The sequence below is a fragment of the Lissotriton helveticus genome, chromosome 11 (genome assembly GCF_964261635.1).
Source record: "Lissotriton helveticus chromosome 11, aLisHel1.1, whole genome shotgun sequence".
Lineage (NCBI taxonomy): Eukaryota > Metazoa > Chordata > Amphibia > Caudata > Salamandridae > Lissotriton > Lissotriton helveticus.
The window spans coordinates 1149624381-1149641381 of record NC_136072.1 but is presented as its reverse complement, the minus strand read 5'-3'; the positions used below and the strand labels follow the sequence as shown (position 1 = coordinate 1149641381).

The following is a 17001-nucleotide window of genomic DNA, read 5'->3' as shown; positions in this document are numbered from 1 at the left end:
CAGAGCCACACACACACAGACAGAGCCACACACACACAGACAGAGCCACACACACAGACAGAGCCACACACACACAGACAGAGCCACAGACAGAGCCACACACACACAGACAGAGCCACACACACACAGACAGAGCCACACACACACAGACAGAGCCACACACACACAGACAGAGCCACACACACACAGACAGAGCCACACACACACAGACCGAGCCACACAGACAGAGCCACACAGACAGAGCCACACACACACAGCCACACAGACAGAGCCACACACACAGCCACACACACAGAGCCACACACACACACAGAGCCACACGCGCACACACACAGAGCCACACGCGCACACACACAGAGCCACACGCGCACACACAGAGCCACACGCACACACACACAGAGCCACACACACACAGAGCCACACGCACACACACACAGAGCCACACGCACACACACAGAGACACACACGCACACAGAGACACACGCACACACACAGAGACACACGCACACACACAGACACACGCACAGACACAGACACAGACACACGCACACACACACACACACACAGAGACACACACACACACACACACACACACACTGGTGGTGGTGGATGTGGATGTGGATGTGGTTGTGGAGGTGGATGATGTGGAGGTGGATGATGTGGAGGTGGATGATGTGGAGGTGGATGATGTGGAGGTGGATGAGGTGGATGATGTGGATGTGGAGGTGGAGGTGGAGGTGGAGGTGGAGGTGGTGGTGGAGGTGGTCGAGGTGGTCGTGGTGGATAAATCATTATTCAATGACCTTTAAACAGGACTTGCAGAGGTACTAGCCTTGGGCTATTTGCATTAATATATTAATTAAGGTATTGGTGGTGTGATACTGGTACTTCTGAAGGGGAGGTCATGGTGGAAGTGTTCCTGGTGGTGGTAGCAGTACTCATGATTGTGGTGTGTTTTTCTGGTAGTGGTGGTGGTAGTGTACTTTTTGTGGTGGGGTGGTACTGGTGGGTGTGGCGGTTGGTAATGGTACTGATGGATTGGGTACTGGTAGAACTGATGATACTAGTGGTGGTTGTGGTCCTGGTGATGGTAGGGATGTTCCTTGTGGTGGTGTGTTTGTTCTGACAGCGTCATTAATCGTTGTGGTACTGGTGATGGAGTGTTAGTACTGGTAGCGGTACAGGTGGTTGTTGTGGTACTCGTGGTGGTATTAATGGGGGTGGTACTTGTGGTGGTGATACTGGATATAGTGCCAATCAACCCAGCTGTAGTGCTGTATGTGCTAATGGTGGCAGAACTGGTGGTAGTGTTTCTGGTGGTGATAGTCGTAGTAGTGGTCATATTGGTACTGATGGGGGTAGCATTGGTGCTGGGGGTACAGGTAATGTCGGCCTTTGCCAATTCCAAGTTGATCCAACACAGTAGACAAACCAGTCGTTTAACGGTGCATACTCCTTTTGGGCGACTGTCACTTTTTCTGCAAATGCAATGCTCCAACCCCCATATAGTATACCGGTGTCCCTTAACTATAACCTCGGTGGGAAGTCTTAGTCCCTCCTAGGTAGAGCCGGATAAAATGTGTGGACCTCCTCATGAATTAATGGAATTAATAAATGAATATAAAACTTTTAAAGCGCAAACTTAGCCCGAAGGCATCAAGGCATCAAGGCGCTGCAGACAGGATCAGTATATCAAAGTTCACAAATTACTAAAACTCAAGGATTAAGGGAGATGAGGGCTAGAGCAAGAGAAAAGCCAGGTCCTCAAAGATTTCCTAAAGGCAGAATGTGATTCCAAATTGGAAATTGAGAGAGGAGGCAAATTCCAAAAGTTGGCACCCAACAGCGAGAACGCCCCCCCCCCCCTTCCCTACCTACCCCCCTCTCCCCCTATCTGGCTTTCCTGAACCTAGACACTGTTACCCAACTCCTACTGGCAGATCTAAGGTTCTTGCTCAGGATATATCTGTGAAACAGTTTATAAATGTCTTCAGCACCTCTGTTTTGCAAGGCCTTGTGTACCATACACAGCGCTTTAAACACAATTCTCCTCCCAAGTAGGAGCCAGTGAAGGCTCCTAATGGTGGCTGAGACAGAATGAAATTTAGGAAGACCCATCACCAGCCTAGCTGCTGCATTCTGCACCAGTTGGAGTCTATGCAGGAGCCCCCATTTATTCCTAAATAAAGGGCATTGCAGTAATGCAACCTGGATACCACTCATCCTCCTCAAAGATATAGACCGTCCTCGAGCAACAAGCTGCTGGTGATTGGGTCTAGATTAGCGTGGTCAACCACATTACATTCTTAACCCCACTGATGTTCACCACGCATCGTTTCGACGATATCTTTGGGCATCATGCAGGTAACCCAATTTCTACCTCGTAGAACACACTACGATCAATGTCCCTCCAACCATCTGAAAGGGAGCCATTGAACCTGATGCAAATTGCAGCTTTTTCAAAGGTATGAAGTGCTATGCATGGTGCAGTGCAATACTCTAAGCTGTAGACATATGCAGATGTTCCTTGGGTGTCAATCAAAAAACGATGACGATGACCATTTGTAAATGCAGAATTGGATTTGTAACCTAGTCATGAAGAGGTATGTGATCACTGTCCATGTGATTATTGCTTTCTGAGGTTTGCAAAACTCAAATGGAGTCTGTGAACTCTGGGTCACCACTTAAATTTTTTAAGGAGGGCATTTTCATCCACTCTGGATCGCCCTTGAAGTTCCCTTGTTTGGGGTATTGACTCTTTTTCCCCTAAACGCCCCCTGCAATTATATTCTGTAAAATAGGATTGGAGGGGTGATTGGAAATCCCTTAACATTGGGTCAAAATTGTGTTGCCACTATTAAGCAATGTGGTTGCATATGTTTCCCCCAATCACAATTGTTTGAGGTTCATAACGTTTTCAAACATAATATATGCATATAATTGATTTGCTAAGCATACTGTTAAATATTACATTTTTTCACCAACATACTGATCGGACTGTCACCATTTGGCTCTGGGCACTTGCCAAATGTGTTGTCCAATTGTCTACAGTTTTTTTTCTTTGTGTGTAAAGAGTTGCCTAATCCCTTCTCCACCCAAATGAGTGTCTGGTATTAAAAAAATCTGCAACTTACAATGCATTGAAACTGTGCCTGCATTTGATATAATATCATAAACCACCACAGAGGCAACCCACCAACCTGAACCAGGGGCAGTAAATAAGTATTCCAAACAGTTCAGGAGACAATTAACGAATCGCAATTAAGAAAAATCAATTGCAATCAAATTCTACTTTGCAAAAAGGAAAAAAGAACAGAAAGGGGAAGGGGTAAAGAGAAGGGAGACATAAATCAAAACTGTCAACAAAAGATTTAAAAAAATCACAAATTTATTATAAATAGTGCGCTCAAAAAGATAATTGCTGGTTTATAAAACAATACATAACATACAAAAGAAAACCAAACCAGTGGCAAACATTAATTATGTTACAAAAGAAGGGGTACAACATATACAGAGATTATGTGTCCTCTAGAGTTTATAAGCCACAAAGACGTCGACGGCGTTTCAACCGCAGTCCGAGGTTGCAGTCATCAGCAGGACAAAATGAATGAATGAATGAATGAATGAATGAATGAATGAAATTATTTATAGAGCGCACGGTGGCCAAACGGCTTCCTGGCGCTGAGAGCTCTAGGGAACAGAACAAACAGGGCCAAGGAGGTTTAACAGGGGTAGGCCAGGGCAAACAGGAATGTTTTAAGCGCTTTACGGAAGTGTGAAAAGATAGGAATAGAACGCATAGAGAGAGGAAGGGAATTCCAAAACCGGGGTGCAAGAACAGAAAATCTAGTCCCACCAGTGCGAGTTTTGCGGAAACGGGGAACAGTGAGGAGGGCAGAGGAAGATGAACGGAGAGTGCGGACAGGGGTGTGGGAGGAAATTAGAGAGTTGATGAACGCCGGTGCAGAGCGATCAAGGGACCGATAAACAAGGCAACCTAGTTTAAACAAGGATCTCTGCAGAATGGGTAACCAGTGAAGGGATTTGAGGACAGGAGTGATATGGTGAGTTTTGGGCAAGTGAAAGATGAGACGGGCAGCCTGATTTTGGATTGCTTGAAGGCGGCGGGTTTCGTAGGCAGGAATACCCACGAACAAGCTGTTTCCATAATCAAGGCGGGAAGTGATGAGGGCAGAAATGATAATTTTGAGAGATTCAAGGGAAAAGAAATGAGAAATTTTCCGGATCAACCGAAGGGAGAGGAAGCAGGAGGATACTACAGCACTGACCTGGCCATGCATGGACAGGTCCTTGAAACAATTCAATGAGCGTCAAGGGTCTGCAAATATAAATACAACAATATTTAATTTTTGGGCTTCCTTAGAGGGAAAGAAAAAAAGAGGGAGATAAAGAAAGAAAGAGAAATGAGGGAAAGAACTACTCCCACCGTGATTTAAAAAAAAAAAAAAGAACTAAAGACCAAACTAGTCATAGGAGAAGAAGTTACCAGGCCCCTCCTAGTTGGAAAGACTGCCACCACCAATTGTCCAAACAGATCAACATTCACCTACACTTAAAATTCTGACCGGAGCAATCACGTTTATATATTTTGTGTGCTTGCAATAAATTCCGTTTTCAAATTACTGTGGAAAGAGAACTCAATTAGTATGCTAGCCGTACTGGGTAAGGGTTGCTATTTATGTGCTAGTCAGGAGCCACTTACTTAAGAGGCGATTACAATTCACATACAACAAGGATGTCACATTAATTCTTCCTGTTGATTGCAAAGTTATAGTGGAGGAGTAAAAACGTAATCCTCCGTCATGGACTTGTCAATAGTTTCCACGTCTCAACACCCAGCAGCAAGTCTGAGAGAAAAACATGAATCATTTAGAGTAACTATCGGGAAAATCACATAGTATACTTCATAGACATAGTGCTTAAAGGCATGAAGCATACATATCAAAAGAAAAGTTCAGAAGTTTGCTGGTGACTATTAGGCCACATAATATTGCTAGAGACTAAGTCGACTTAGTCTCTAGAATTAATATGTGGCCTAATGCGGGCAGACACATTACGTGTCTTTCCCTTATCGGTATACATATTTGGAGGGACACGGGTCTGTAGGATAGTCACCAGAAAACTTCTGAACTTTTCTTTTGATATGTATGCTGGCTGCTGCACTTTTACCTTTCGCGACAACTAAACATCAATTTGATGTTGTTGAGCCGGCCCGACATGTTGTACTTTCTGTTTACTTAATTTGCCATGTTTATAATCAGTATGCGGAAGCGGACTGTCTTGATATTCTAACATGTAAGACACGCAATCTAAAACCGGAGACGTTGGACTCCTCGAATTTTTATAAATGTTAATTTTTAATGGCTTCATGCCTTTAAGCACTATGTCCAAGTGGATTATCATGTAACTATGATTGATCCTAGGATATTGCTTTCCGTGGTGATTTTAGGTTGTAGAGCATGCCGACTAATAACAATTTTTGATGACTATAGGCTGTAAAGCACCCTGGTAGGAATTTCTTGTGGTGCCATGGCTAGCCAGTTTTTTAACATCTATGAAGTATACTATGTGATTTTCCCGCTTAGTTACTCTAAATGATTCATGTTTTTCTCCCAGACTTGCTGCTGGGTGTTGAGACGTGGAAACTATTGACAAGTCCATGACGGAGGATTACGTTTTTACTCCTCCACTATAACTTTGCAATCAACAGGAAGAATTAATGTGACATCCTTGCTGTATGTGAATTGTAATCGCCTCTTAAGTAAGTGGCTCCTGACTAGCACGTAAATAGCAACCCTTACCCCATACGGCTAGCATACTAATTGAGTTCTCTTTCCACAGTAATTTGAACACGGAATTTATTGCAAGCACACGAAATATATAAACGCGATTGCTCCGGTCAGAATTTTAAGTGTAGGTGAATGTTTATCTTTTTGCACAATTGGTGGTGGCAGTCTTTCCAATTAGGAGGGGCCTGGTAACTTCTTCTCCTAAGACGAGTTTGGTCTTTAGACCTTTTTTTAAAAAAATTCACGGTGGGAGTAGTTGTTTCCCTCGTTTCTCTTTCTTTCTTTATCTCCCTCTTTTTTTCTTTCCCTCTAAGGGAGCCCAACAATTTAATATTGTTGTATTTATATTTGCAGACCCTTGACTCTCATTGAATTGTTTGTCTTGATGATGACCGCAACCTCTGACTGCGGTTGAAACGCCGTTGACGTCTTTGTGGCTTATAAACTCTAGAGGACACATAATCTCTGTATATGTTGTACCCCTTCTTTTGTAACATAATTGTTTGCCACTTGTTTGGTTTTCTTTTGTATGTTATGTATTTTATAAACCAGCAATTATTTTTTTGACCGCACTATTCAAAATAAATTTGTGATTTTTTTTTTAATCTTTTGTTGGCAGTTTTGATTTATGTCTCCCTTCTCTTTACCCCTTCCCCTTTCTTTTCTTCGTTTTTCCTTTTTGCAAAGTAGAATTTGAGTGCAATTGATTTTTCTTAATTGTGATTCGTTAATTATCTCCTGAACTGTTGTTTGGACTGCATTTGATATAAATAATTTTTTTATAGAATTACTACTATTAAGAAAATATGTATAAACTGTTAACTGGTACCTTTCCATGTTCCTCTTTACAGAAAAGTGGGTTGCTGAAGAAAGGCTCTGTGCTAGTCGCTGATAATGTCATCTGGCCCGGTGCGCCGGAATTCCTCCAGTACGTTCGCACAAGTGGGCGCTACGACTGCACCAACTACCCTGCCCATGTGGAGTACTCTAAGAAAGAGGACGCCTTGGAGAAAGCGGTGTTTAGGGGAGGAGCGCCTATTACCTGCCTTCTCCTGTGATGTGGTTGTGGTGTTTGTTGTTCCTTGTGCCTTTTGTGTGGGTTGAAATGATGTCGGAGCCTATGATGGCAGCAGAGGACCTCTGGTTTTCAGTGGTGTCCACCTCATCACCCCTGAGCTGCTGTATTTATTTGTAAATAAATTCTCTTTGGATGTTCTTAGATTCAAGTTGTTCTTCTAGATCTGATCTTCGCCACTGTAATAGAATAGTATAATAATCTCCTTACTTATAGGAGCTTTTAGGTAGCTTTCTTCATCTATTTGTCTGCCCGTGTGTCGTTCACATTTTTGTCCCACCCATCACAGTATAGAACATGGGGCCAGTGTTAGCTCACTTTAGCCATTAGGTTACTGGTCTTTGAGCGATGGAATTCTTCACTTGCACAATGTGCACTCTACTCCCAAAAGTTGTCCACGTGTACAGTTTTACAAAAATGTGTATTTTTACTGTGGTGTTGCTTTGTTGCCTCATAGTAGTTTCAGTTGTCAGTCGGCCTTCAGAGATGCCATATCCTACATTAAAAACCTTATTTATGGGGGGTGGGGGGAGCGGGTTGTTAATGGTTTCGATAATGTTCCCTCTGTAAAAACTCTGATGGATTGCGATGTCACATGTGTCTTTTTGCCTGGCAGAAATCTCTGGGGTACAGAGCTCTGCAATTTCTTCGTGATCAATACAAATAGTTTATTTTTTTTTTTAAAAGAAACCGTGCAGGGGGGAGAGATCCGGGTGGGATGGAGTTGGGGACAGTTGGGGGGGGGGGGGGGGAAGGCGGGTTAGTTATTTGCAATGATCCCAAATGTAAAATGTAAGTCATGATGGATTGCATTGTTCTTTATATATGTACCTATGTCTGGCAGATACCTCTGGGATACAGAGATCTGCGATTTTCTGTGTGATCTATCAATAAAATCTGTTTTTTTTAAAAAAAAGCAACCTTATTTATTATTTTATTTAAGAGTTTTATAAAGTGATGGCCAGACCTGAAGGCATCTCAGCGCTTTACAATTATCATGAGTCAATCGAACACCAAAAATAACAATATTAACAAATTGATTCATGACAAAAATCCAGTTCAGGGAGGGGAGGACAAAGGAGCGAGGCATGAGGTAGGTGATGTAGATGTCTTATCAAATTGACTATACACTGCACTGGGCAAGGTTCTACGATAAGCGGCACCTCTCCATTCGGAAAGTTTGGTTGAGGAAGAGTTCTTTGAGCTGGTTTTTTAACTTTATAAAGGAGGGGTTAGTCGTGATATGGACTGGTATGGAGTTCCAAATTCTGAGCGCATTTCTAGAGAAGGAGCATGATAAGGTTTTTTGTTTGAGTTTTCAGAGAAATCAGAACTAGTGTTAAGTGCTCCTGAGGTTGCTTGTCTGACCGGCCTTATTGAGTTCGGAGGCCAGGCCGGCAGGTTTACCAGTGTGCGGAGCTTTGTGTGTGAGACCAGCAGTTCTGGAGTTGGCGTGCATTTCGATTGGGAGACATTTTAGCTCAGAGTGGGAGAAATTTGATCGTATTTCTTTACTCCCGTCACCATCCTTGCTGTTGCATTTAGAGTTGATCAGAGGGGAGCGAAGTGGGATTTTGCTGCGCCTGTGAGGGTTGTGTTCCCGAAATCCAATCTGGACAACACCAGGAATTGAGTGGCCTGTCTTAGGTCATTGGGTGGGATGAAGGGGATCTATTTTGTTGAGAAGGTTTAGGTTGAAGGCGCTCTTTGCGGTGTTCTTTACATGTTTGACCATGTCCAGAGAGATTCCCAGTGATTTTACTGAGTCGGCCGGGGTGAGACTGCAGTTGAGAGCATCAATGGTTTTTAGCCATTCTGTGATTTGTGGGGTTTGCTCTTTGTTGGAAATGAGAAGGAATTCCGTCTTATCTTGGTTGAGTTTCAGGTGGTTGAGGGAGAGCCAGTGTTGGATTTCTCTTAGAGTGACGTTTAGTCTCTGAAAGTCACCAATGGAGGAAGTTTCTAGGTAGATCTGGGTATCGTTTGCATATAGGTGGAAGGGGATGTTGGCTTTTTTGAGTATGGTGGTGAGGGGCTCCATGTAGATGTCGAACAGTGATGGGGAGAGAACTGATCCTTGTGGGACACCCATGCTTATGGGGAGTGGGTCAGACATGCAGTTTTAAATTTTTATTCTTTGGATGCGGTTTTGCAAAAAGGAGGTAAACCACTGCAGGACCACCTTCTGCTCCAACCCTTTCCCGAAGTACATTGATGAGCAGTTTGTGGTCTACCAAGTCGAAGGCTGCCGATAGACCCAGGAGTATGATTAGACAGCATTGCTCCATGCCTAATGATTTGTGGAGATCATCTATGACGTTCAGGTTCGCTGACTCAGTGCTGCAACCTTTTCTGAAGCCCGATTGGTGAGGGTCTAGAAGGTTTTTACTGTCAATGTGTTGGCTAAGTTGCAGGAGAACACATCTTTCCAGGATTTGGGCTAAGAATGGGTCGATTGGTGACAGGCCTGTAGTTACTGAGATCGTTTGGGTCAGAGCCCATTTTTTTCAGTAATGGAGTGACTTGGCCGATTTTGAGACAGTCTGGCATGACCCTGGTTCTCGGGGAGCTATTTATAATCTTGGTCCAGAGCGGGGCTAGGGAGAGTTTGAGCTTCTTAGCCAGTTGGGCAGGATTGGGGTTGCAGAAGTGGGATGAGGATTTGGCACTGGTCATCATTTTAATGACCTCTGCTTCGGGGATGGGATTAAAAGATTTCTAGTAGTTAGGGGGGTGCACTGCACGGTTGGTTTGTTTATTTGTAAGGGGGTAGTATTTTGTTGGTTGGCCGGTGGTTGACGTCCAGGGACAGCTTAATCTTGTTGAATTTGTCATTAAAGAAATTGGCAAAGTTATTGCATTGGTCTTTGGAAGCCTGAACAGAGGAGGGGAGTGGTTGGACGTTTGTTGTCTAATACGATTGAAGAGTTCTTTGGGCCGATTTTTGGCATTGTTTAGTGCATTACAGAAGGAAGTTTTTTCATTCTTAATGTGTTTTCTATATTTCCTGAGTTCAGATTTAAGTTGACCAAGGTGGATTGTGGATGGGTTGGTCCGCCAGAGTCTTTCTGTGGCTCTTAGTTGTCTTCGTTCTGAGTTTAGGTCTGTGTTAACAAAGATCTCGATGGAGTGTTCTTGACTGTTTTTTGTTTCAAGGGAGCTATTTTGTCAAGAATGGAAGTCATTGTTGCATTGTAGTGTGATGTAAGTTCAGTTGTAGAAAGGTTGCATGAGGTGGTGGGAAGGAGTGAATTTATCCTTTCTTCCAGGTCGTCTAGGGGAATCTGTCTTAGGAGCCCCCCGTTGGGCAAGAAACCTATGTGCGGGGTAGGCAGTGTGTCATTTGGATTATGTGGAATAGGATAGTGTAGTGGTCGGACCAGTCAACAGAAAGGGTGTGATCAATGGTGACTGTATCCTCATGAGCTATAATGGCATCCAGGATGGAGCCCCTGTTATGGGTTTGCTCTGTGCAGTGTTGGATAAGATTGTGGTTGCGTAGCAGTTCATTTAAGGATTGGATCAGAATTCTTTTCGTCATTCCAGTGTAGGTTGAGGTAACCCAGAATTATGATGTTGGAGTCTTAAGAGTGAGTAGTGTGTTATAAAGTCGGACAGGTGTCCTCCGTATGATGGGGTGTTGCCTGGTGGATGGTATAGGAGATGGCAGTAGAGTGTTTTGTTGTCCTTTGTCTTGATGGTGGAGGTTAGATAATCAAATGTGTTGTAGTTGAAGGACTCTGATTCCGTTATAGAGATGTTCTTCTTGTGGATGATTGCAATCCCCCTGCCTCAGTGGTTCTTTCTGTCTTTATTGATGATTGAGAATCCTGGGGGGACAAGCATGTCAAAGCAACAGGGGGATGATTCATTTAACCAAGTTTCTGTGATGTCTGTCATGGTAGAGGATGGTTTCAGCCAGTTCTGTTGCATGTTTGGTAGCCGATCTGCCATAATGAGCATGCAGTTGGTCGTCCCTTTGTTGTATAGTTTCTTTGTTAGGGGAGCCATGGGGATATTGGTGAGGAAGGCTGGAGGCCTAAACGTTCTAGGTGGGGTGCTGTCTCTACCAAATCAGTGATAACCTGGATCTTGAAGCAGGGTTGATAGTTCAATATGCGACGTAAGAGTTGGCGAGATCAATCGCCTCTCTGGCGGACATTGTGGTACTTTTTCTTTTAGGTCTCTGAGGTTCCTGAGGTGTGGAGAGGTTCAATAATGTGTTGTCCTGTATTACGATCTCTAGCAGGCTTTCCAGTAGAGCAAGTCTGAGTCGTATTTGAGGATGATGGGGTAGTGGAGTTAGGGTTCAGGATGTCTTGATTGGGGTTGACCCAGATGAAGAGAGCTGATCATTAGGAGAGTGGCTCAAATTGTTACTGTTGCCTATGTTGCCCCGGAGGATGGCCGTGGGCGATTGAAGTGGAGTGGAAAATCACATTGTGATTCACGCAGCATCTTCATGAGTGCCGGAGAATGGTGAGAGTTAAGAGTCATTGTCTAAGGGACAGTTTCGCTAGTTGGCAATTGAATTGTTGAGAGGAGGGGGGAGAGGTGGAGATCGTCAAGGGGTTGGAGAGTCTCAGCGGAGACTAACCTCAGGTTTGTTCTGGTAGACAGGTATGTATTTTGCGAGTCAGGGGAAGTGGAGCAGAGGGAGAGAGTGGTGTCGGGGGTGATAAGTTAGTGGTGGTGGAATGTGTCATGTGATTGTTTTGAGAATTGTCCAGGGGGTAAGCCGGTTGAAGTATAGGGAATTGTTAGAGTGGGAATGGTGTAAATGAGTGAAGGCATTGCGTAGGGTGGGGAAAAGGGAGTCAAGTGAATCTAGGTTGTCATTGTTTGCTTGGATCAGGACTGTACAGTTGCTGTAGCTGGTCGCAAAGGTGTGGCCACTTCGCTTAGGGCGGTTGGAGATTGAGATTGTCAGTTTGCAGCTGGGAACGGTGCTAGTAGTTTTGGATATGTGATGGTGGGTTCTAAGAATTCCATTCCGCAGGGCTCTGGTTGTGGAAAATGAGATCCATTTTCTGCGGGCCTTTAGACAACACCCGTAAACACTATTCGCTCACATATACCAGTGCTTCTCCAATCAGCCTGTGTTTTGAAGTTTCTTTTCGCCTTGAGTGAGAGATTGGGGGTGAAGATGATGGAGAAAGAGTTGGGGCCATGGGGTTTCAGGCAATTCGGTGCCTAGGTGCGAAGGGAAGTTAGAGTGGGAGGTATCATTATGTCTTAGTCAGTAAGGTAGCTAGCCACCCAGATCTCTCCTCAGTCTATTGAACTTAGAGGGGTAGAACTAGGAGGTGTCAGTGCCTAGAGTCAGCGCGTCGCACTAGAGGCAAGGAACTTGGCATACATATAGGGGATCCAGGAAGACTAATTCAATGTCTTAGACTGATACAGGAGTTGGATCATCAGCTAATCGTAATTGACGTAAGTGTCCTGATGGGCTGCCATCTTGGGGCCAGGTGATCAAGTTAAGTCAAGACAAGTACCGCCCTTCACCGTTATTGAGCTCAGTCAGCTAGCTCAGGGAGCTGTGAGTCCGCGACAGAGAATTCCGAAATGAAGTGCAATGAAGCTGCTATTTTTGTTTATTTCTTTATTTTTTATTGGCTTCTGTGTTCGCGAGGCATCAGAGAACGGTTGTAGAAGGCTAGTGTGTGTTCATTCCCATTTTCTATTTAGAAACAAACAGATCTGAAGAGGTCTACAGGCTTTTCTCAGCTCTGGTCTTGAGGAGCTGCCATCTTAGGGTCAGTCAGCTGACTCAGTTCGATAACTCGGGGGCGTCCTTGTTCAAGAGAGGCATCTGAGAAATGTCAAGGAGGGCTAGTGAGCGCTCATTCCCATTTTTCCATTGCCAAGCAGGCAGGGAGCCATGTGTGTGTTACGTGCGCTCATTTCTAGTTACTGTTACAAAATCGGCAGATTTGAAGATGGCTGCCGGCATTTCTCTGCTCTGGTCCCGAGGAGCCGCCTGAAATGTTGCAAAAGGCTAGAGCGTGTTCATTCCCAGTTTCACTATCAAGATCAGCAGATCGGAAGATAGCTGCCGTCTTTGCTCAGCACTGGTCCCACGGAGCCGCCATCTTAGGGTCAGGCGACCGGGTTACTCGTGTCCCCGCGCCGCACTGTGGCTGCGGCCAGCGATTCACAGAAATGATTCAGTGCTCCAGTGAGCAGACCCTGGCAACTCACCGGAGTTGCCATCCGGTCCTGATCTGCCGATGGCTGTCCTCCGGCAAACCACACGATTCCGGTTCACCTCCCTTGTGCTTCGGTCAGTTCACGAGGGGGGGCAAGCAGGGATTTACAGTGGCAGAGAGATGGCTGTTCCGCACTGTTGGTTCTGGTGTCCGCTAGTCCCTCCCCGGCATCAGTTCCAGCTCTAGAGGTAGCGAGGCACGGAACGGAGCTCCCTGTAGTGGGCATACAGCGCAATTCCGTTTTACCCTTTTTGTGGCTTGGTGAGTCATGGTAGTCGGAAAGGTTGCAAAGTGGGTGGGGCAGTAGGGATTTGTACAGAAGAGAGATTCCGGCACCTGAGATAAATGAGAGGACTAGGTTGGAGCTAACCAGAGTAGAAGCAGCAGCTGTAACCAAATATTTACATTTAATCCACATGTAAATGAATACAGATCAGTGTCATGAAACTAAACACAAACTGAGAAACCAAGAAAGAATTCACTAGTAACCACAGCACATGTAATCTCTGATGTGGGCTTCAAATGTCTACAACTGGAACTGTTGTCCAACAGATTCTGTGCGGGACCGCACCCGACCCTTCAAGGAGTCCATTCCTGCCTTAAGGGAATTTATGAACACCAAAGAGTAAGAACATCACCTGAAAGCTCATCCCTCAGCCCAACCCTCTTCAACGTATACATGACACCCCTGGCAAACATCGTCGAGCCACAGACTCATCATCTCCTATGTGGACGACACCCAACTCATCCTCTCCCTGACTAATGAACTAATGACCACCAAGGACAAGTTCCAAAGATGCATGAAAGATGTGGCCGCCAGAATAAACAACTGTGTCAAACTCAGCACCGACAAGATAGAAGTACTCCTCTTTGGGAAAGGCAAGGACGCCCTTTGGAACAATAAATGGTGGCCACCTGAACTTGGTCCAACCCCTAATTCACCGACCACGCCCGCAACCTTGGTATCATTCTCGACAGCCAGCTTTCCATGAAGAAGCAGGTCAGCGCTGTCTCTTCTGCTTGCTTCCTCGCCCTCCGAATGCTCAAGAAGGTCTTCAGATGGCTCCCACCCAACAGCAGGCAAACAGTTACGCAAGCTCTTGTCACCAGCAGACTAGACTATGGCAAATTCCTCCACATTGGAACACCCGCCAATCTAATGACGAAACTCCAGACTATACAGAACACTGCAGCCAGATTCATCCCGACCTCCCCAGATGGATTCACATCACCCCCCACCTCAGGAAACTCCACGGACTACCAGTCGTAAAGAGATGCCAGTTCAAGCTGCTCACCCATGCTTACAAGGCACTACACAACGAAGGACCGGCGTTCCTCAACACTCAAATGAACTTCCGCCAACCTACCAGAAAACTCTGCTCCAAATCCCTCTTCCTAGCAGCCTCATATTGTATCCACTGGACGAATAGCGGAGGCCGCTCCTTCTCCCTCCTGGCGACTATGACCTGGAACAACCTCCCCCTGCACCTCAGCGCCTCACCATCACTCCAGCAGTTCAGGATGGATCTCAAGACTTGGATGTTCAACCAATAGGAGAATCGGCAGCTCGTTCTCCTAGCGCCTCAAGACCCTCACAGGTGATGCAGACATGCACTGCAAATCCGATTTATTGTAATTGTAACCAGCATTTATAGAGCGCACTGTGACCCTATGGGTATCCTGGGGACTCCAGCAACAATGCGTTGCAGTAATCCAGTCGACTCAGAACGATACTTCCCACTACCAAAGATCTGGTCTGTTTAGAGAGCAGCGGGAGGATTCTTTGGAGCACTCTCATCAGAGCGAAGCAGCTACCAACTATTTTGTTTACTTGAGACTCTAGTCTCCGATTACAATCAAAGCTGACTCCTAAATTGCATACTACCTTGACAGGAATCAGTGGAGCTGTCGCTGGAAGTGATTGATTGAGAACAGAGGCCTGGATATGCAAATTTAAAAGATTTGGAGTGACTGGGAATATCAGGAGTGTGGGGATACTTCAGTGATTATACGGATGATTCTAGGTTTTCACTTACACTGTGAATAGCAAGGTTGTATAGCATGAAGGCTTTGAGGACATCCCTGAAGTGTTTACCTTCATCAAAAGGTTGCTCAATCAGCAAAGCAACCTTCCCAGTAGGCATCAAAACCAAACATAAAACCAAAGACAGATTATCTCTTTCCTACAGACGCACGCCATTGCCTTTGATATGTGATTCAGGCACTCCGGCTTCACCTCTAGCATTCTGCAGACTCTACAATCTAGAAACCAGCTGCATTGCTGGCATTGAGTTTGGGCAAGCTTCATTCTCTGTGCTAAGAACCCATCGGAGCATACGCACCTCCCAAGCTCTGGATTTCTTCATGTTTTAATAACTTCTTGGACAGTGGGCATGGAAAAAACAATAAAAAAATACAAATTTGCATAAGATCTATTCAAGTAACAGATCTAGAACACGTGGAAGGGACACACATGTGCTCCTGGCTTACGGTAAGCAGAATTAGAAACATTTTGATGACCACCCCAGAGGTGGCACTCTTGTTCTTTCCTAGGAGGATATATACTTCTAGAATGTGATCTCAAGTGGTCCAATGGTAAAGCATGAACTGTGTGTTCTTTTTCACAAGCGGTCAAACTGTACGTATGCAAGAGAGTAATATGACTGCATTTGTATTTGTATGTGAATTTGCATTTTTTTAAAGTGTTTTTAAAAACGTATACCAGATTCGCAAGTCAGCCCTGACGGCCAACGAGATCCTGACTCTGTGATGTGGCAGCACCGCTCCAGGCATGGCCATGCCCAAGCGTCGACAAAGTCCTCCCAGGTCTCGCCACCCTACTCGCAATGTTCAAGAAACCCAAGAGTCATTGCACTGTCTTCAGATCGATCTTCCTTTTTCCGATCACCCAGAACAGGAAAGTCTGAATTTCCAAAACCTTCCCTGCCGGCAAACTGGGCAACCAGAGGATCGAGTCCAGTTCGATGCGTAGGAAAGTTAACCTACAGCTGTGCCCAGCTGTCTTCTCTGGCGCCAACTGCACCTCAAACTGTTTAGCCATGTCCTGAAACTGGTGCAGCGTCCTCCCACACTCACCTGACTGTCCCTTGCCAATGAATAAGTAATCATCCAGGTAGTGTGACACTTCCAATGACCACTTATCCTCATAAAAGTCTACTGCAGAAATGTGCTGAACATTTCAAACAGCACACAAGAGATCGCATATCCCATTGGCAAGACCTTGTCCACAAAAATGCCCCCCCTCCCCGCATCCCCAGCAACGAGAAATCTGCCGGGTGTATTGGCAGCAACCGGAAAGCCGACTTCACATCATATTTAGCTAGCTCCGCTCACTGCCCGCACCCCCTTACTACTAGGAAAACATGGGGGTTATGCCCTAATTACCCTCATGTACATGAGCACATTACATCAAAAGATGTGTATAAATACAAAGGAGAATTGCAAAAAACACAGTTGATGGACCGAATGTAGAACAATGTCATACATTCACCCCAGTACAAGGATCTGGGCCTAAATCCATCGTGTTTTTGCACTCCACACCACCCTGGGTTAGACACTGGCTATATGCAAATCAGCTCTGACCCTGTGCCTCATGGGAACAGTCCAGTCCGAACTACCAAGCCATGTCTTTCCCAGGCCGGAATCAAGCATCCAAGGACCGGTTTCTGGCTATCAGCCTTCATTCAGCCTGGATATCTTGACTCCAGTGGTGTGGAGAGCCTGGGAATACAAAGGAGCACAGAGGGATCAATTCAATATTTATTTGCATCCAGGGATAAACTAAAAACCCTGATGTGTCAAAATTAAATTTTAGGGAAATAAATTCACAGATCAAAATCACATATATACGTATCAAAGGACAAGGTGGAGCACAAACGGAAAA

At 45.2% G+C, this 17001-nt stretch overlaps 1 protein-coding gene across 1 annotated transcript in view; it reads left to right on the top strand.

The window, feature by feature from the left end:
• LOC144791599 (catechol O-methyltransferase-like) overlaps positions 1-7571 on the top strand; it is a 41419-nt gene extending 33848 nt beyond the window's left edge. Inside the window, exon 4 of the mRNA XM_078666322.1 lies at positions 6662-7571. Coding sequence (XP_078522448.1) covers positions 6662-6868 — 207 coding nt within the window. The 3' untranslated portion in view covers positions 6869-7571. The remainder of the gene's footprint in view (positions 1-6661) is intronic.
• The last annotated feature ends 9430 nt before the right edge of the window (positions 7572-17001 follow it).